The sequence below is a fragment of the Chanos chanos genome, chromosome 15, assembly GCF_902362185.1.
Source record: "Chanos chanos chromosome 15, fChaCha1.1, whole genome shotgun sequence".
NCBI classification, from domain to species: Eukaryota; Metazoa; Chordata; class Actinopteri; order Gonorynchiformes; family Chanidae; genus Chanos; species Chanos chanos.
Window position 1 is genome coordinate 10292216 of NC_044509.1, and position 20710 is coordinate 10312925.

General features: G+C 43.0%; 1 protein-coding gene across 1 annotated transcript; it reads right to left on the bottom strand.

Annotated features, from left to right (window-relative positions):
• Positions 1–1185: 1185 nt before the first annotated feature.
• Positions 1186–18908, bottom strand: bbx (BBX high mobility group box domain containing). Its single transcript, XM_030792832.1, has 16 exons — positions 18866–18908; positions 12628–12799; positions 12108–12371; positions 10615–10816; positions 10422–10489; positions 8931–9011; positions 8274–8351; positions 8111–8188; positions 7577–7654; positions 6346–7216; positions 6021–6159; positions 5286–5434; positions 5035–5124; positions 4443–4634; positions 1406–1598; positions 1186–1312 (listed from the first exon to the last, which is right to left on the bottom strand). Exons 2-16 carry the CDS (start codon positions 12784–12786, stop codon positions 1222–1224), a joined length of 2733 nt encoding a protein of 910 aa, XP_030648692.1. The 5' UTR covers positions 12787–12799; positions 18866–18908; the 3' UTR covers positions 1186–1221.
• Between the last annotated feature and the right edge of the window lie 1802 nt (positions 18909–20710).

Consider the following 20710-nt stretch of genomic DNA (forward strand, 5'->3'; position numbering starts at 1 on the left):
CAGTGTCTATTATTAAACTACCTTAGGAAACTAGTAGCACTCTTTTCGATTAACCATTCAGATGCTACACGGACTGCTGTAAGGTCAAGTATTGACATAAAATGCATTTATATCATTCAAGTATTTCCATACTGCCCAAAGAACCAATGAGCGTGGAAAAAAAAATAAAATAATAAAAACAACAACCAGTACAGTAACAAGGTTTCTTTATAGCGAAGGGAGAGAGAATGGCTTCCGTAGGGCATTTCGTTCAGTATCTCAATAACCTCTTTCTGACAACACTGGACCACAGCTAGATAAACATCCTGTTCTTAAGTCAAAACTGCCGCTTGCTTCTGAAAAACAAAATCACCCAATCGACCTATATTTCAGAAAGCGCACCTTGCTGCAAATGCCCCTCACCGCTCACTAAAGGCCGTACGAAGCTGACTCACGCCTAGTGGAAGTCTGACTTACACTGACTAAAAAGGACAAGTCTGTGCAAGTAAAATAGGCCTTAGGGCATCGACTAAGAGCAAGAGTCAAGATTAACTTGTGAGTGAGAACTAGTGCACTATAAAAAAATTTTTTTTAAAAAAGCCAGGCGTGAGGTATAGAGTTTGCCGAAGACCTGCCCGTGTTCTATCGGTTTGGTTCAGCAACAGGAAGGAGAGCAGGAAGCCACAAGATTTTCCTCGCCCCTAACAGACAGCTTTGTTGTGTGGGGGAGTTTTCTGTGCAAAGCTAATCAAAAGTGAAAAAGTGAAGAACCAGTGAGAGACAGAAAAAAAAAAACGTGTAAAGAGAGAAAGAGAGAGAGAGAGGGGGGGGGGGGGGGGGGGGGGGGGGGGGGGGAGAGGGAAAGACAGAGAGAGAGAGAAAGAAAGAGAGAGAGAAAGGGAAAGCTTTCTCCAAATGCACTTTTTGTATGCAAAACTTGACCTTAAAATGGCAGTCTCCTTTTGTGCAACACAGTCTGTCTAACCAAACCCCGCTGCCTAGTGGAAAAGCCATGCTCTGGGGTTTAGCGTGACTCCTCCACCAGCCTCAAGTGTCAGCTGTGCGTGGAAGCCTCCTGGGACCCCCACCTCTGGTCCAGAGTCCCATCAGAGCCGCTCCTCCTGTTTGCCCCTTGCGTTCCCCTCCCCACCCCCCCCCCCCAGTTCAAGGTCCAAAGGCCAGAGGGGTTTGCAGAACTCTCACAGCTTGTCCAATCCCAGGAGGGTCCAGCCTAACAGGCCTTTACTGGTCAGCACAGGAGATAAGAACTGGAGTTTGGGGGGCCATTTCCTTTACTTGGCCCTCGCTGGACATGCCGACAGCACGCTGGCCTCTACAACACGCAAACACACACACACACAGACAAAGGTCAGTAATCCACTCACACTGTGGCTAAAACCCATGACTATGTTTGCCCATGGCTTACCTGTGCACGTTTTCCATGGCTGCGACCTCAGCTAGGGCCGCCAGACTGAAAAAGGCTGGGAGGCTGCTGGAGGCATCAGGCCTTTCTGCCTCCTCTGACCTGGGTGCAGCGTAGCAGCCTTCCTCATTGCATAAAGTCTCTTGGTTTAATGGCTTTTCATCCTGATCCTGGGTCAGTTCCTTTGCTTTGTCTTCTGTTATTGAAGAGAGAAGACATTTTAGAGGACAACTGACCTACTTTTCGTGATTCCGACGAAACCTAAGCGTCGATATCACGGATGAAGACCGTAGTACATCATAGCTGCTACTGAATCTGCTATGAGAGTGTAGACAAACAGGTCAATGTACCTCTTTCTTTGTTTTTTTTGTTTGTTTGTTTTTTTTACATTCTGGGCAGACTAGGATGCAATGCCCCATTTTTAAGTTTCAGGCTTTGCTGTTATAAAGGCGACCAAGGGTTGCCTCATGAGAAACTAAGCAGAGTCTGGAACTATAGTGTACAAATAAGCTTCCGTTTCCTATGACGAGCCTTGATGTTATCTTCCCCTCACTTTACCCACTGTACCATTTACATTTTGTAATAGCAACATGGTTTTTTTTTCTCTCGCCCCGATGTGGCACAGGGTGTCACCTCTTCCGTCCATTCCCGACGCTGAGAAACTAGATCACTGCATCTTGCTTTGTTTACTGGAAGTTGATAAGAGCTGCACGTTTACGGCCCTAACTGAGAGGGCTCTGGCTGCAGAGCTGCAGTTCCAGAGCCGCATGTTCACGGCGGCAGTTTCAGGCTGTCGGCCGAAGTGTCTAATCCTGACCTGACCCTGACCACAAACATTCAAAAGTGTTTATGATGCTGGCGTTGTTTTATTTCAGTTTAATATCGCACGTTTGTCGGAAAACCCACCACAAAACGATCGAAACGTTGATAAGCCCGACAGTCCCTAAGACAAACCAAAAATAGTGTCAGTGCATGCGCTGAGTGCCGCTAACCTGAAACTGCTGTTGCGAAACTGCTGTTTGGCGTGAAACTGCGTCTCTGCAGACAGATACTATAGTCCTAACTTGGCTCAACATCTAGCCAAAAATCCCTGCTTTGTCTCATATGGCTGAGTATGAATTTATTTTGCATTATCCTGTTATCTCTAAGCATATTTCTATTCTCTTTATACACTTTCTGTATAAACATAATACTCTCTATTCCAAACCGAATTGTGTTTCATCAGGCCACTGGATTAACAAAAGTTCAAAACAGCATCTTGACCTTGACCTTTCAGTTCCGGCTGAACTGCGAAGTAAGCATTGTGGGCAGTTTATATGGTAGACCACACTGTTCTTGAAAATGGATCACGCCCCCCCCCCCCCCCCCCCCCCCCCGGCACGTGACTGTTTAAGTAAGCAAAAATCAAATGGCCAAAAACCGTCTGTGTTGATGGGAGTGGTCAAAGAAGAACCACAGGAAAAAACAAACAAACAAACTCAATGGAATCTCAGAATGTAACTTCATCATCATCCATAGATCAGACAGCAGACAACCAAACAAAAGAAACTCACTGGACAACAGAGAAAGACTGTGTCCCGCCTCTTATCAATGGTATAAACCAGTGGCAGCTCAGTAATGGTGTGAGAAAGGTTTCTTGGGCACACGCTAGATTCCTTGATACTAAACTGGGCTAAAAAAGTCAAAAAGTCACAGCATATCTGAACATAGTGGGTGAGCCCGAAGTATGTCCCATTATAGCTACAGTTCACCTTCCATCATACAGTCCCTGTCAGCAGGATAATGTGAACCTGTCACAAAACATGTATTGTCTCGGAATGGTTCCAGGAATGTACCATAAATTCTCAAATAAAAACCGGGTCTCAAATAATGCTTCCTGTTTGGGCACATAAAGGCCGGCTCCAAATACAGGGTAAAAAAAAAAAACGAAACAAAAAAGCCCCAAAAATGACAGAAAGGCACAGGTGGTAAATTCATCATGTTTCCACAGCATTATTTACATCAGTACAGCAAAACACGATAAGTATGCTCACTGCTCTGTTGCTACTGATTTCACTTTTTAACAGAAACACCATACTGATAGTGTTCTAACTCACATGGATTGTGGTTGCTGTAGGACTATGTGTGTTAATGGCCTATTATTAGTATTCAGGGACATCACCGCCAAAACTCTCTCCTTCCTATTTCCTATGTGTTATTTCATTATTTATGAGTTATTTCATATAACATCATGTCTAAACGGTACTTGAAGGGAAAAAATGTTTGATTTTAGATGGCGTAGGGTACGGTAGGGACATGTCGGCCTGTGAGCTGGAAACACAGGAACAAACTTGACCTTTAAACCGATCAGATATAGCTTTGCCTATAAGTAGCCTAACGGTATATCTGACATGCTCCCAATAATTAAAACGTTTGTTACCATGATGCAGTATGCTATTATTTGAGAATTTGTGGACCAATATGTTTCTATATGATATCGAAGCTTGATTGTTTTGTGACTTTTTTGCAGCGAATATCTCGTAGATATTACCATATGTTCTTTTTTATTTGCCTGCTGTTATTATCAGCACCATAACATTATAATCTGAGACAAACTGCCTGTAGCAGACCTAATATTTTTATTCTTTAAATAATAAATAAAATAAAATCTAGCACATATTTGAGTAGTAGGTATACCTGTAAATCCTTATAGGATAAATTAGAAATGAAACATTATCACAATATTACAAAATACACTACTAAAAAAAGCCAAATCATAAATAATGGCCTGTCTCTACTAATAGCCTGTCTCAAATAAAGGCCTGGTTCCTTTGTCAGTTGAGGTAAATAAAGGCCCTGGCCACTATTTGAGAATTTACGGTAGCAGCTAATTCCCTTCACCTGAGTGGCCCACACAGTCCAAAGACCTAAACCGGAGAACAGGCTATGCTCAACAGGAAGACACCACCATCCAACGAGCAGTAACCCAGTGATGCCACGGCCAGTGAGTGTAGGTTGAGTGTAGGTTGAAATGGTGAGAAGAACCTATGTGGACACGTACCTTCTGCTGGAGACACCCTGCCGTCGGCAGTGCGCACCAGGTGGGTGATCTTGCTCTTCCTGGCCTTTCTCTTCTGGCTGCCCACCAGCATCTCGGCAGCCCTCTGGGCCTCAGCAGAGAGGACCATTCCCTGGGCACAAGGCTTAACCTTTGGAACCATCTCCAACACAGGAGAGTCACACCCTGCTATGGCTACAAAGAGAAAGGGGCTGATGAGACGATGTTTGGCGGCGCGTTCCGCTAACGCGGCATGAACAAATGAAACATGGCTAGCGGGTTTACGACAATTTTATAAAAAAGAAAAAGCACACAATGAGAGAACTGCGATGAAACGTTAAAAGAGATTTTTGAACGCACGTGAGCTGTGTTTAAGACAAGGTCTGGGTAAAATGACCTACATCTTCATAACTGGGTTCTCGCTGCCGCTCACGGCAGGGAGTTGTTGAACGCGGAAGAGCGAGGCCGTTGGTGAAAAAATGCTACATTTAAACTAGCCTATGTAGAGCGCTCACACATCGGGCACCAGACAGTAAGCAATAACGGTATGACAATAAAGACAATAAGGAAAAAACAAATGTCTGCACTAGATCACCTTTATCCAAGGTATTGGGCTTCTCCTTTTTATGCTTGTACTTGCTAACAATCTTGTGGAATAAAGCCTTTTTCTGAGATGAAGATGAACCTAATATTGAACAGAAAAAAAAAAAAGGAAAATGCATGAGATGGAGAAACTGTTATCTTTTTATGAAACATGTACTTCTGTATGCAGTGAATAAACGGGAAATGAGAGGCAGTGATGTGGAGACAGCGAATCAAAACTCTCAAAATTGAGACATTACTCACTCTTGCCAGGTTTAGGTGGCTCGGCTGGACTGGCTGGGGTGGATTTTTTCTTCTTGGTAGCGGAAGTGCTTTTCTTGTCAAATGTCACAGGGCTGTATTGGGGCAGGCTGTTGAACTTCTTCTCAAATTCCTCCTCCAGTTTTCCAAGACTAAGTGAGATAAACAAGCAGAAGGGCGACTACATTAGCAGTCTGTGATAACGTCAGTTTGTAAAAGGTTAAACACAAACAAAGACAGCTCACAGTTCCCTGTATTATTTGCATAAATAAACTGTTCATGTAATCGGGTCTGTAGATATCATTTTAAGTTTTATAACTCTTAACAATTTAAATATGATGCTGTCCACTAATGGTTTGGTACTATGGTTCTGAGGTCAAAATGTGGTTTGTTTTCAACAGAGCAGAAAAACAGAAATGTTGAATGTAAATGTGGTGGCTGATAAACATAAAAATACTTTGCCAAAGTGACGCTATCGTCTGGGTCAAGAATTTCAAAAAAAGCATGACTTGTAATTTTTATGGCACTGGGAGACTAAAGTAATAATTGAAACTGTATTTTTTCACTGAAAGTTTGTACATGTGAAAATTCTGTTTTATGTTATACACATTCAAGCATTCAAGTGATACATATTCTGACTTGAGAACAGATAATTAGCGCACGTTGTGTGAAGTGAATCGCTTAAGGTCAAAGACATTTGGGTTTTTCAGTAGACAACATTATTAACGAGAAGCTCACCCTTGTGGGATCTCGTCTTTTGATTTGGACTTCTTCAGTTTTTTGGGATTGCTGGCAACAGCCTGGGAAAAGGTCCAACTCTCTTCGGTCCAGCTAATCTCATGGTCAGAGACAGAACCTCGGACAGAACCTCTTTTTCCTGTTAAAGAGCCACATACACAAACAAACTCTCTCAAAGTCACAAAACAGAGAGCTTTGTCAACCACGTACGATTATATACGTATAGTGAATGGGTAACTGGTTAATGAATGAGAATCTTGTTACGATCGGACTGTATGAACAGGTATAAATGCAGAAGGCCAACAGTCATTAACAATGAACTTACCTCTATCCACATTGGCCCTCAGTGAGGTCAGCATTCCTTCAGACACCAGAGTCTTGTACAAGGCCCCTTTGCAGCTCCTCTCTGACTTCCTGGAGCCGCAGTTCTCCGGCTTAGCCTCGGTTTCTTTCTCCTCGGATTTGACAGGAGCAGGTGAGGAACACTGAGGGGCGCCCTCCTCTAGGCTGGTCTGGGGCTCAGACTTTACAGCTGGCTCCTCCACTTCCGCTTTGGGGCTGAGTGGAGCTACCTCCTTCTCCACGACCTGGGGCTTGGATTCCTGCACCTGCTCTTCCTTTGCCTGTTCCTCCTTGGTCTTCAGAGGCTTCCGTACTTTGGGTTTTATCTTCTTTTTTGGTGAGAGGGGCCCGTCTCCAGGGCTGCTCTTTTCACTGGTTGTAGAACGGGCCTTCTTTTTAGGGGACCCCTCCTCCACCCCCCACGCGCCCTTGGCAACGGCCTCGATGGTGTAGATTACGCTCTCCAGGTCGGAGTCGGAGGACTGCCGCTTCTTGCAGGTCTTTTTGGGCGAGCTGGGACTCTTGTCGGCCTTCGACGTCTCTTTCCCCTCTTTCTTCTTCTTCTTTTTGTTTGTCACATTCTTGGGTTGGTTGAGCAGTGGTGGGCTGGTGTCAGTGGGAGTGGAGGAGGCAGAGGAAGCAGAGGTAGAGGTAGAGGAGGAAGAAGAAGAAGAAGAAGAAGAAGAAAAAGAAGAAGAAGAAGAAGAAGATGTGGACAGAGGAAGATCAGGACTGTCCTTCGACTGTTTGGACTCTGTGTGGGCCGCGTCGTCCTGAGAGCTATCTAACGAAGACTGACTCGGTGGCTGGAAGGAGCGAGCCTCCATTTTCTCTGCCTCAGAGGCCAAACACATCTACAAAAGTAAACGATAAACAACAAACATGGTTTTACTCAGATAAATGCTTTTACAAAGATGCAGGGATACATGTTTGGTTTTTTTTTTTACAGTTCTGGTCAACTGAGTTGTTTTTAAAAATAATATTTTGTCCCATAGGATGGATGGCCTCTAGGACGCAATGCCAATACAATTTCCAATAAAATGGCCACCATATAGGAGCACCTGACCTGACATTCGTGAACATGTATTTCATAGAATCAACAGCAGTTGTAATGGTTTTATCTGTGTTTTTTAGGTGCGGTAATCTGAAAGCAGAGGATCTGAAAGCTGCTGTCGTTATTACAGCAGTGTGTTTGGTGCATGAACGGAGCGAACCTCAGCAAGCTGAAACAGAGCAGACTGTCCACACTGCTTCCCTTCTGGCATTGGTGACCCAGAGCTACTGGAGGAAATCTGTTTCATAGAACAGACAGCATTCGGTTTAGAGAGAGACATCACTTTAAATATTTTCTCTGTTGCTGCATGCTAACCTGATAATGCATTAAACATATGTTACACTCCATGTAAATATTTGGGTATTTTAAATAGCTCGAAAACATATAACAATGTAGATGGAAAAAAAACCCGAAAAAAAAAAAAAAATGTTTTGCCGGTCAGCAGTAACACTGTGTCTTAAATAGACATTCCACTAATAGAAAATGAAAACAGAAATTCGCAGGGCCTACTGGCTGAATTTCAAAACCAAACTGTTTGAGGATATTGTGGGTTTTAGTTGTGAGATGATGACACACTGTGAGGGAAGCAGTGAGCCTTCAGTGCATGTAGGCGTATGTGTTTGTTTCTGTGTGTATTTTGCGTGTGTGTGTGTTCGTCTGGTTGCCGTTTCGGAAAACGTGGAGGCAGCCGTACCTCGGCTAGCTGAAATAAAGGGGACTTTGCACAGCTTTTGGGCGGCTCCGGGGGGCCAGGCTGAGAGGCTCCAGTGTACTGATACGGAGAAAAAAAAGCTGTCAGTAAGGAAGAGGAACAGACATTTTGTTTGTGGTGCTTAGACACAGTTTAGCACTCTCACCTCTTGCCCGCTGGCCGAGGGGTTCCTCTCCTCACTGTGTTTCCTCTCTGCCGTGGGCTGGGCTGGCGTAGAAGAGATCTGGACACATAGAAAAGTCTCTCTGATGTCCATCCATACATACGTTGGCTTATGCAAAGGACAACGTCTTACATCAACATTTGATTTCTCAAGCTCCTCTATCAAGTCTTAATCATTTATATAGAAACATAAGCAGGCCAAGAGGACTGCGGATTTTACTGTTCCTAATCTAATTTTGCAGAATACTTTCTCATTATGAACTGTGGGTAATATTACTCCTGTCATCCTCAGGATATCACATCAGTTATTTCTCTTTGGTGCCCCAAATTTTGAAAGTAGAACCAATTAAAGACATAACTGAAAGAGCCTCTCAGAGCTAAGTGAATCCATCCACAGGAGCGACCACAAAATTTTCAGACACATGAGTCTCGGTGGGCAGACACATCAAAAGCAAGAACTAGGGGAGAGGAGACTAGTTTCTGTAACACTTAGCTCAAACCACTGCTACAACAAATATACGCCGTAAACTACCTGCGTATCTTGATAAATACACAACCCAATGCGTTTTATTTGTGAATGCTGTGGATGAAGGTGTTAACGACCACGGTGCGATAACCGTTTCGGTCTGGTTGATCTTACCTCAGCGAGCTGGAAGAGGGCAGATTTCCCAGCATGCTTAGCAACATCAGTGACTCCAGTCTGGGAGGAACTGGACGAAATCTGCAAGAGGCAAAAGCCGTTATCTTACGGTCGTAATCCGCTTTCCGACTCGGAGAGCTGAAGGACTCGGGCTCTCTCTCCCGCGCGGACATTTCAGAAGACAACATAAAACTGTGCCTGTGAAAACCTGGCAAAGCTGTTTATCCTTTCATATTGATCCCTGTGGCACTCTTTTAGCGACAAAAGAACTGGGCATTGAGGCCAATTAGGATCAATTTGTGGCAGCTAAATGCAATTTGCTGAGGATTAGCAGGACTGTGTAACAGAAGCATCCTAAGACAGGAGGCAGGTCAGGTAGCTCCAGTGCTATTGTAACAAAATGTTCACACTCAGACATTAGCTGCCTTTGAAATTCTCTGTCAGAGAGGCCCATATGATATTATGGAAGGCAGGGCTTTTCCTCATGGTCTGTACATTGAAATACAGGCCCTTCTACACATCACGCTGAACTACAGCCACACCCACAAATCCTCGCCCACTAAAATACAGCCACACCCACAAATCTCTGTGCACTGATACACAGCCCAACACACACAACCCAGTACACTGAAATACAGCCCCTCCCACATATCTTTGCAAATTAAACACAGCCCCTCCCACATACTCCTGCACACTGAAATACAGCCCACACACCCCTGTTGCTCGAGCAGATCAGACACACACACAAACGCAAGCACCAGATGCAGACACACGCATGCTCTAACAAAATGTCCACATATCACTCAAACTCCCACGAAATACAGTCACACGGAAATGTAAAGAGGCCACACAGACAAACAAACAAACTACAGACAAAACCTCCAGCTGAGTCCTACATTTCTTTCACTAACAAATCCACACACACAAAGACCGAAAAACAATTCTGTATAGCAAGCAGTAGACTGTTTAGTAAGAGACGACTCCTGCCATTGTATCCTTGGAGATGAGGCTGTCAGATCCTGTTTGTGCAAGCCCAAATCATGCGCTCATTAAATCAGCGATATGAAACGAGCCCCGAATTATGTATATTCAACTCAATCAGTCATGGCTGCAAAGACGCTCATTTCTAGATATGGCATATGACTCGAAGAATACCGAAGTATATTAATATGTTTTCTAGTTTAAAAAGTAAAAAAGGGAGAGAGAACAGTAATGTTCTGATTAAAGACAAAGTCCACGCACACACTCCTGTGTATCCGTAGGATTACACACATTTTTTTATGTGTGCTCTGGACTAAATCAAAACTCAAAAGCAGAAGCATGCAGTAAAAAAAAGATCAGTATTGGAGCTAAGGTTGGCAGCGTGTTAAGCTGGCACAGTGGTATACGTTAAGTAGGTCACCCTGTGGCAGCACCAAATGACGATGCCGCAGGAGGACAAGGGAACGTTTCGGTTCTCTCCGACTGCAGCCGACGGGGCGGCAAACATACCTCTCTAGCGGTCAGGGCGTGTTCTCCCGCCAAAAGCAGCATGCTCAGCCCCCCCATTTTAGTAGGATCTGCAGAGAAACAAAAACAAAAACAAAAAACAACAAAAAAAAGAAATATTGTTAATACCGTAGATTTGGGTCGTTGGCAAAAGAGAAACAGGCAGCAGATGCGTGTAGGTTGTGAGACTACTCACCTGCCATGGCAAAGTTGAGTTGAGGAGCATTGTCCATCTTGGGGATTTTTTTGGCGACGGCTGAGTCCTTGGTTGGGTTGGGGGGGAAGGCCCAGACTTTTTTGCGGGCGTTGCTGACTTGATGAGAAGGACTCTTGACGGGCTTGTTGGCAGTCGGGCACCACTTGTACCCTGGATTTGCCTTCATGAAGGCGTCCTTGTACTGGAAGACAGGCATGCGTGGACAATTAGACCGTCTGATGTTTACCACAGAGCACCGCATTTGACATGAAACAAAATCATTCACTCCTTTCCTCACTTCTCATTTTAAAAGGCTGGAATTTTGCAGCCTATTGTTCTTAATGCCTGAGGTTTTGTTCCATAAATTCAGTTAATTCTTTTATTGAATGAATGTGATCAATTTGTGTGACCTGGTGATTACAAAGGAAATACCAATTAACCATCGGGTTAATAGTGATTTATGACACCTGCGTACACAGACATAAAGTCCAGATCACCGATACTACTATATACCTCCTCCATCACATGTGAAACCAATTACTTATTTCAACACACGATGTTATCAAGTGAGTAATATGCACAGAGTGGCACCATTCACCTGTCTCTACCCAGAGCTACGTCAGAGGGAGAGAGGCCATGGAACACAGCCAACTGGCCAGTCACCACAACTGACTACAACTGGCACTGGGATTTGAACTGTGAATCCCAGTATTACGATGAAATTCTTCACTTTTAGACGGTGTCAGACAATGCCTTAATCTGTCATGCCTCTCAAGGAAGCCTACGTACAAAAAACATTTTTCTTTTAAACAGCTGTATTTCACAGCTGTCTCTTACTGTTTCAAGAGAAGTTTAAAGCCCATCTTTAAAATCAAGCAAACTGCTCCGCTGTACAACACAAATTGAGCAAAATTTTGGGCTGAGTCAGATTATTATTTATTTTTTTTTTTAGCCTATCAACAGTACCGTCCAGTCTCAAGTGCGTGAATTACATTACCGTCAGAGCAACACCTTCCATTTCCCATCCCGCAGTGATCGCGGCATTTAATTGCTCCTTTAAACTAGAATTTACAGGCCCGAAAGCCAAGATCACCATCTATAATTAATTCATTGGCACTTCAACATCTGATATCACACTCTGACAAGACATTTAGGCCCTGTTTTAATGGGAGGGCATGACTGTCACTTTGCTTTATGGGTTATGGACAACTCAAGAAGGATAATCTAAAAAACGGTGGGGTAGAACCAGAGCAATCATTTTATCTAATAATATCTGACCTCTGTACGTGGTAAAGGCACAAACGGAGAGAATCAGCATACCAGATATGGTGGACTTAAATGAATACTGCTCACTACCAACCAATAATATGACACTATTCTACACTTCTCTTGTATTTCAGATCCAGTGACCTATAGTATTGTTTGGGCTGAACGTGTTGTCTTGACAGCCAAATCCACTGACGCTACATTAAGTGTGAGGGGGACAGACTTACCTCCTTTGCCATATCTGTGTACTTCTGTTTCTCTTTGGGCTCCAACACCGCCCACCAGTCGGCCAGTATCTTAGTGGCCCCGCGGTTGTCCAGTCGCGGGTGTTCCTGTCTGACCAGAGAGCGGTGACGCTTGCAGAACAGCAGGAATGCGTTCATGGGCCGACGGGCGCGCTGCTCCGACGAGTCCTCCTCCCCCTCTCCCTCCTCGTCCATGGCCCCGCAGTCCACCTCCTGCCCTCCGCTCTCAGAGCACAGCGCCGGCTCCTGGGGGGAGCAAACAGGCTGGCGTGAGACATCAGTGTGTCAAAAAAACAAACAAACAAACAAACAAAAAGGTATTTCGTGTATTTCTGTCACGTATCACGAAAGAACAAAAAGAAACTGCGGGACCCCCCCCCCGGACGCAACTTGAAACGGGCTCGGGGAGCGAACTCGAGTCTTGCCGGAGCTCCAAACGGAAATAAACGTGGCTTGACCGCATGCGCGCAGGAGTAGAGCCGCGCGGTGCGGAGGGACTCACCTTGTCCAATTCTTCCTCATCTTCTTCCTCTTCCTCTTCAGAGAAGTCTAGGGCCTTCTTGGAGAGCAGCGGGTGCCACTGCAGACACTTGCGTTTGGGTCGCTTGCCGCTGACCTCCCCCTCCACGGGTGGCTCCTTTCCCCGGCCTCCACCCTTCATGGTGCTGCTGACCCTGATGATGGGGAGTAACAGACAGTCAGAGACTAAGCACAGACAAAGCACAGTTAAAGCTGTTGGAGCACAGTAAAAACAAACAAACAAACAAACAAACACACAAATAAACAAAAAGACTCATAACCTGTGAGGCCATGCCAAGCTTTCTCACTCAGAGTCAGTGCTCTCTCTTTCCTTAACTCTGTGGTATTTGACATATGGCTATAAGTGCAGAGGAGCAGACAGCCAGCTGACTTACTGCTCCAGACTGAGAAGAGTGGAGCTGATGTAATACGTTAATTCCACTGGCTCGACGTCTCCACAGTCATTTCAGCGTAAGGGTATGTGTCATTGTCATATAACTTCTGTGCCACGTTGGGACACAGCTACCATGAGCCATAGAAACCTTTCTAGAATAAATCTAAACTAAAACAAAGGTGAAAAGAAGGTAAGCCACGAGCACCGGTAATGGGTTCGCATGTGCGAAAAAGGAACCCTCCACACGCCCGCGATTCATCAGAAATCAAGCATGCAGAGAGCACGTTGTAATTTGCCGAGGTTTCGGGATACGCTCGGATGTCTGGGAAAAAAACAACCGTCGCGCTGATGTTGCGCTCTGGAAGACACGGCACGCTACATCGCGCCGTTACATAACAACAAGCCATCGTAACACCGAGGCAGACGAAGAGAAGTACCACCGGTGTGATTCAGATCCTCCTGCCGAAAGATATGTGGCGCCTGAGCAGCCAAATTCATTAGGCCGGTGGTCTGGCCCAGCGCATTTTAATGAGCTCCAAAATAAAGGAGAGGAGCAGAGGGATATGAGGGCATAAATCCTACAGTTAAGCCTCGGCCCCCGGCTTCAGGAACCCTCCTGACCAAGCGCCTCCAACGCTTCAGATATATGGGTAGTTATCTCTCCGAGACACGACAGGAGTTCTCCAGAAACGGGTGTAGGAGAGCAGCTTATACAGAGAGGCATGAAACACCGTCAGTTAGTATTAGTTTCAATCCAACTGAACGAGGGACTCGTTTTTTTCTGAAATATTTACACGTCCGTCTTCTTGGGCTTGGCGTTACAGACGGGGCGATGAACTGCGGTGAGCTTCTGAGATTTCGGTCCTTGTGCTGCAACAGCGGTACAACCACAGCTACCAGAATTTGTTCAAGCAATTGCATCCTGTCTCTGGTCACCGTTCTGGTCTATCCACAATGAAGACTGCAGAGCTGTGCATTTGACCTTCATTTTCACCCTTCACTCTCTTCCCCGTTAGGACAGCGTACTCAGAGATGCCCCGTTCAAGACTTTACAAACAACCCCATTACAACTCTGTACAATGCATCTTTCAGCTCGAGTGAGCTGTGTGCCTCACACGATTCGCTTTATGATTTTAATGGCTTTGAAGTCGTAAAGCAGAACAGCTTTAATTACATGTCACAGAAACACGCACACAAATCTAATTCGCCGGCAAGCCTTTAAGAAACATATAAAAGTATACGCATTGAGAAAATGGTTCTGTTTCACCAGAAAGGTGTTAAATAGTCCTTTATAAGAGAGCAAAGCATTTCATGACATACACGGTCCTGGTACAGTTTCGCATTTGCTGCTATCTGCTGCCCTCTTGCTGTGAAACACAGCCACAGCAGCAGAGGCAGGCAGTAAATGAGAGCCAGTCAGACCTTCAGGTAAAAGCTTGGTTTATCAGTTAAAATTAAATCAGTTTGAAATAACTTTGGATCATGCCAAATTACAGTACAAACTTGTTTAAAGCATGCAGACTTAAATGCTGACAATGCAGTTTTACTAAAAATCCAATTTCAACAATCAGGAACTACAAAGGTTCTCACAGTTAGGCATTCATTTTACATATGACGTTGATCCGCGTGTCCCCCCTTGAAGTCGGAGAGACTTATTTATAAAATAAATAAAATATGATAACTTATAATTATTTATAAAATATGAACAGTGGAAGAGCAGAAATAGATACAGGGTCAAAGTTATCACCTCTGAGGCATCAGATAAAAAGTTGGTACCCGTTTATTACAGGATGTGTCTTCCATAAACTAAGTAATCTACTCCGTTCTGCAGACATGGGTGTTACCCTTACAAAAAACCCCCAAACACTAAAATGTTCTTTTGAAGCACTAGAGACAGATCTTACAGCAACTATAAGGTCATTAAAATACTCTGGACACAATACGAACCAGTTTTCGTTTAGGACTACTTCCGTTCGTGCTGGCCATGACTAATCAATATTACCACTTGGAAAGTTCTTGTGATCAAAGGACCTGAAGTGTTGAATGCCCCCTGAAAGATGTGACATACAATTACTGGAGAGATAACAAAGCCTGTTTACAGCGATGGCAAAGGAAAGACCGTCAAATCCACTAGCACGAGAAAATGACTGGACAGTGCTCGGGGAACATGGCAAAAGCTTTGGTCTTAAAATACAGGCGAAATATCTTAACCACAAAATAACAACTTTGTTCATCTCAGATATGCCGCGGCTAAGGCTGTCGATGAGAGAAAGTGACCAGAGCTAAAAAGATATCTAGCATTCCAGGTACTTCCTTGCCAAAATACAAGTACAGAATTTGCTAAAAGTGGCTGCGAGTGGTTTTACATAAATTTGTTATGACTGATCTCACTTAAGATCTTCTGGTAGTGAAGAAGAAAAAGAATTCAGGTCTGATAAGTGATAACTGATTAAAATGCGTGTACAAAAGACTGCACACATGCACTATGTACTGTGTACATACAGGACAATAAACTGTGAACAATGACAACCTAATTCCTCAGATACATATGATTAAATCCAAATAAATACATTTAAGAAATATATAGATAGGACTGTACTTTTGAGGCTTTCCTGGGCCCACTCCCAAATGAACGAGGAAAGAAAAGCCCCAAGTCAATGCTCATTAATCTAACCAAGTGTGGGCACCCAAAAATACATCAGAGTTTCACACGTTTTCAAGATTATTCCTCTTGTTATTAAAAAAAACAAAACAGATTTCTGATATCTCAGATTTCTCAAGGTCAAGAAAAGAAAAACCTGAACATTAGTTATCGTAGCAATCTATGACATTCTGACTAATCACCGACCTTAAGGTCATCAATAATTTCAATTATTTTGATTAGGTTCTGGTCAAAAAACTGTTTGGCAATTTAAATCCTGGCAGGAATGAATCCTTCAATAACAGAAAGCCGACGGATCTAAAACCTAGATGTGATCTTCTTCTGCCTCATCTGGGAGGAAGGCATGTCCCTTCTTAAAAAAAACAAAACAAAAAACATACATCTTCTACCACATAACCCCAAAAAAACCAACTGTGCAGATCCTCTCAAGTCGTTTTAAACTTGTCAAGTCAATGACAACCTAAAGCAGCTTTCTCCATCCATCCTTTATTGCGTCAGTTTTGTCAGTCTGATCTTGTCAGCTGACGTCAAACAGTTAACACCTCTTTGGAACCAGCCATATCCAAGATCAACCATAATATTCAGCCCCTAATTTCAAGGACTCTTGAAGACGTGGTGCTGAGCGCCTCAGTTTACCATCGTTTCCAGGTAAGGCATAACAGATGCTACTTTACATTTCTTTCAAATTCTGAAAAATCCGAATGATGATGTTTAGACACTTGAGGGTCAGATGTTTCAAAGTGCTTCAGACTGCTGTGGTTCAATGTTTCCCACACCTCTCCCCAAATACCAGCGCTCTCAGTCATTTCACGTATTTACTCTTCCCCTGAACCGGGCGCCGCCGACTATTCAAGGGCAGGATGATTAATGAACTACCAGATTCAGCTGTGCTCCGATCTAAGCACATCAAAAAATGTGAAATGTTTGAGTGCATAAAAGCAGGGGTTTGGTCAGCGTTAGGGTAGGTAATACAACTCATGTTATCAGTAAACTAAGTTTGCGGCGCTGTTTTGAAAAAGGCAGGTTTCAAGGACTTCCAAACCCTGGTGTTTTGAGGTAGTGTGTGGTGGGACTTTTATAGTGTGGAAAAAAGAGTTACTAACCTCATACAAAGCAGTAAATGACAGGAAAAGGAAGCAATGGAGGGAGTCCATCTAAAAATGCTTAGCCTATTTTTATTGATCTGACATTGTGAAAACAGTGCTTCGGACGTGTTGGTAACAACACTGAAATACTAAAAGTTAAATACAGAAGCTGAGGTGACTAAACGTGTGTGCTCATCAAACGGTCACATAATCAATCAGAAATTTTCCTTCAGAGAGTTTCTCTAGTCACTGTGATGCTATATGTGTAAAACACAATTAGAAGAAAAAGACAAATTACGGCAATAGAAATGCATTCACCCATTCACTGGTCAATTGATCAGAGAAATTATTGTTGAAAATATTGTTGACCCTGAGCTTGTCCACAATTATTTCCCTATTTATCGATTTGCATTTATAATGGCCTGTTGCTTCTCCGAGATTGAATTTTGGCTCGAAAGAACAACAACAACAGCAGCAACAACATTTGGGTTGTTCAATACATCAGAATGCCATCGTTTCTGAGCTTTCATTTTATTGTAATTTTATTATAATCTGTGCTGTGACTGCTGCCTTGTTTGGAGTGTATTGACTCTAAAACCCATGTACTTTCACTCCCAATTAGAGCTGCTGATGATTGTAAACCGAACTCTGTTTTTGATCCAAAAAACAAACAAAAAAATAACGTCTAAAAATCCAGAATCACAGAGGCCTTCACCCAGATATTTTTTTCACTGCCACAGAACTGTGCGCAAACATGCAACAACTACACATAAACTCATTCTATCTACTTATGAATACGATAATCTGACGTGTTTTTTGACAGGCTTACCTTTATTGGTGCATTTTGTCCTACATAATGACCCAAACCATTTCAGATTTTGTAAAACTAATCTCTTATCACTCAGCAGCAAGTTATTAGATATAGATCACTAAAAATGAACAGGGTAATATCTAGTTTGGTATATGCCATGTTTTAAATGTATCAGCGAGTTTTACACACATTCATTTTGAAAAGGATTGGAAGCTAAAAATGTTGGTTGAGACAGTTCAGGAGGGAAAAACAGGAAAACAAGTTTGAATTGTCTCTTGAAAACATGTATTCATATTTGAATTTGTGCTGTACCTTCATGTTAGGTTGAAATTCAAGCGATACCTCTTATTAATGTCACTAAACCGTGCACCATCACAAGATGCTGTGAACGGCAAAAGTTTTTTTTTTTAACCAGTGGTGTTAACTTGCCTTTCAAACCATCCCAATGTTTTTTTTAAACTCTTGTTTTAGTCAGCTTTTCACACTGATGCCAATAGCTGCAACATTTTAACAGCATAAAGATCTTTTCTCCAGGTCATGTTTGGATAATATGTTGATGAATTATTTCACAGGTGCTCTAGCAGGGCTCCACCTGATGCCCAGGAATGAAAAGATACAGAAAGGGGCTGTATGTTGTTATGTCCTTTGGAAATAACAAGAAATCAGTACGATTTTATATGTATGAGTTAAGGTACAGAACACATTTTCAGGATTTCATTTTTTTTTTTTATATAATTTAAGTGCTATAATACAACATAAACTTGAGCTGTTTCTTGTCATGGCAATACCTGTAATGGCTGTTTTAAACAGCTATATATGTGGTCTGTTGTGCTAAGATCAGCAAAGATGCAATGTCTGCCTTTTCATTTGACTCCCGGAGCATTGTGAATCTGTTATTTTCTATCTCACTGTAATAACTACTCTTTGCTCACTTTTCTGTAAAATGCTATATTACAAAGTAACAACAAACAGAAATACTCACTTACAGTATAGACAGTATAGATTAAAATGTACAACTATAAGACAAGTTTGGTTGAGCTGTTTTACAAGATATGACTATTTCGAAAGGATTGAGTAAGTGACCAAGAGCTTTTGGTCATGTAAGACTGAAAGAGGCTTGAATGATGCTTATGTAGGAATGTTCATGTCTAATGATTGGAGCTATATGAGCTCTGAAAACAGTGATGTAATGCATAATTGCTTAAAGAAATAAAGACTATAAAAATGAAAACGTAAAAGAAGCATGACATGAATTGCAGGTGTACTTACTTAATCACAGAATATAGAAACACTGTATTTGAAAGATGAGGATGGATCTGTCAGTCAGGCTTTGTCATGCGATGATGATGATGACCTATAAAATACAAAAACACTGTGTCCTCAGTCAAGAGATACATCTTCGAGTCACAGTCTAGCGCACCAATAAATGTCAGAGTATGGTCAACATTTTGATCGGTTACCGACCTATTAATCGTAATCCACGTTTCCTCTCAATTTGGCGTTAACTTAATAACATGTGAGAGGCATACGTGAGGTAGTTGAGCAGCAAACTACAGTGGCACGTTCATTTTCGTTGATGAAGCATAAAGTTGACAATCCGAAATTCCTCCGTCCGTCACACAAACACTGCTGCAGGAATCAAGTAAAAAGCCACCCTTAGCTATTAACACAAAACAAACCTTACAATATCCGACACAGTTGCGTCGAGTGGATGCACAGTAACCTACAATATTGCAGCGTTTAGTTTTCAGGTAAGACCAGTGCTCCCTGCAGCCCGAAGGGACTCTTTATCACGGAATCAAGAAGTACACATAAAACAACATCTCGTCGGTACTGAGTCAGGTTTAAGTGTACTTTTGTCTGTGACGAACTATTCGATTCATATAATCAAGCAAATTCGGTTAAACCTCGTTCAGTTTTGCATCTCAGTGCAAAATGTCGATCTGGGGTCTGACAAGACAGGCAAGCGAAAGAGAGTCCATCTTGCTTTGGGGAAAATGTATAAATCTCACTCCTGTCAAACTCTGCCAATGCAATTGCTAAGAGAGAATTCCATCCACGACGAACCGAGACCTTTCATTACTTAAACTAAGGGTTTTCAGTCCCGACATTTTCGATGAGACGTTCTGTTCAACAGATCATCCTGTCCGATTTGTTAGATGGAATAAAAGTAGCTTGCTAGCCAGCTAGCTTTCTGATGCGAATTGCTGTAGCCCACTGAACGTGTCATTAGCAGAACATGCAATGGATTCAGAGGACCCTTGGTTACTTTGAAGCCAACGTCATCTTACTTTTGTAACTAAAATTTCACTTAGTTGTCTGTCGTCGTGATTTTTAATCGAGTCTCTATTTGTTAGGTTACAGTGTAACCTTGCTTTCGATGAGGGAAGTGCCCATTCCGTTTCTCAAGCAAAGCAGATAGCTGCTGCCTGCGTCGTACATAATGTCTCTATGGTTTGCATCGTCGTTATCACTGAACACCAACTTAAAATGCGAGGTAAACGACATCAAGGGCTGCTGCTACTTATGAAACTTGTTTCTTATTCGAAGCCCATTCTACTAGTGGAATGGTTTTAAGCAAAGAGCTGTCTGACGCGACCAGCACGGTGCAATAAACTGGCACAAATTTTGCACTGGATGACTGAGTGCTCCCCATAAAACGGCACTCGAATCTTGTTTAGGATTAAAATACATCGAAGTTTTCTGTCATGATGGCATCTATAAATGGAAACTTACCTCTGAAACCAAGCCCAAACACCAGGGCCTTCTCATTCCAGCCTCCGTCCACTCGAAACTTATTGACACATCCTAACAGTTCAGCACTGGCTGTACAGTAGCCTAACACAAATAAGAGCTTGGAGTCCAAGCACTTTTATTTTTACCGGATGGACGCTGCAGTGTTCGTGAGGCGCAACACAGCAATCTGAACAAGACGAACTAACTGAGAAAATAGACTCTCAGTTGAAAAGGAGTAACTGTTGAGTTAGCCTAAATGATAGTCGGTTATGATACTTTCGGTTCACTCGAACAATTTTCTCAGCTTGTTTTTCTGCCCTCCCCCAGTGTGTTGAAGTGTTCCCTCTAACTGGTCTTGTGAAGCATTGTGCAGTATGT

What these genes read in the sequence shown, in the direction of transcription:
- bbx (XM_030792832.1), bottom strand. Translation starts at nt 12,786, where the DNA reads ATGAAGGGTGGAGGCCGGGGAAAGGAGCCACCCGTGGAGGGGGAGGTC. An exon ending in ATGAGGAAGAATTGGACAAG is followed by an intron (nt 12,372 to 12,627) that starts GTGAGTCCCTCC and finishes TGCTCCCCCCAG; the next exon opens with GAGCCGGCGCTGTGCTCTGA. An exon ending in ACTCAACTTTGCCATGGCAG is followed by an intron (nt 10,490 to 10,614) that starts GTGAGTAGTCTC and finishes GTTTCTCTGCAG; the next exon opens with ATCCTACTAAAATGGGGGGG.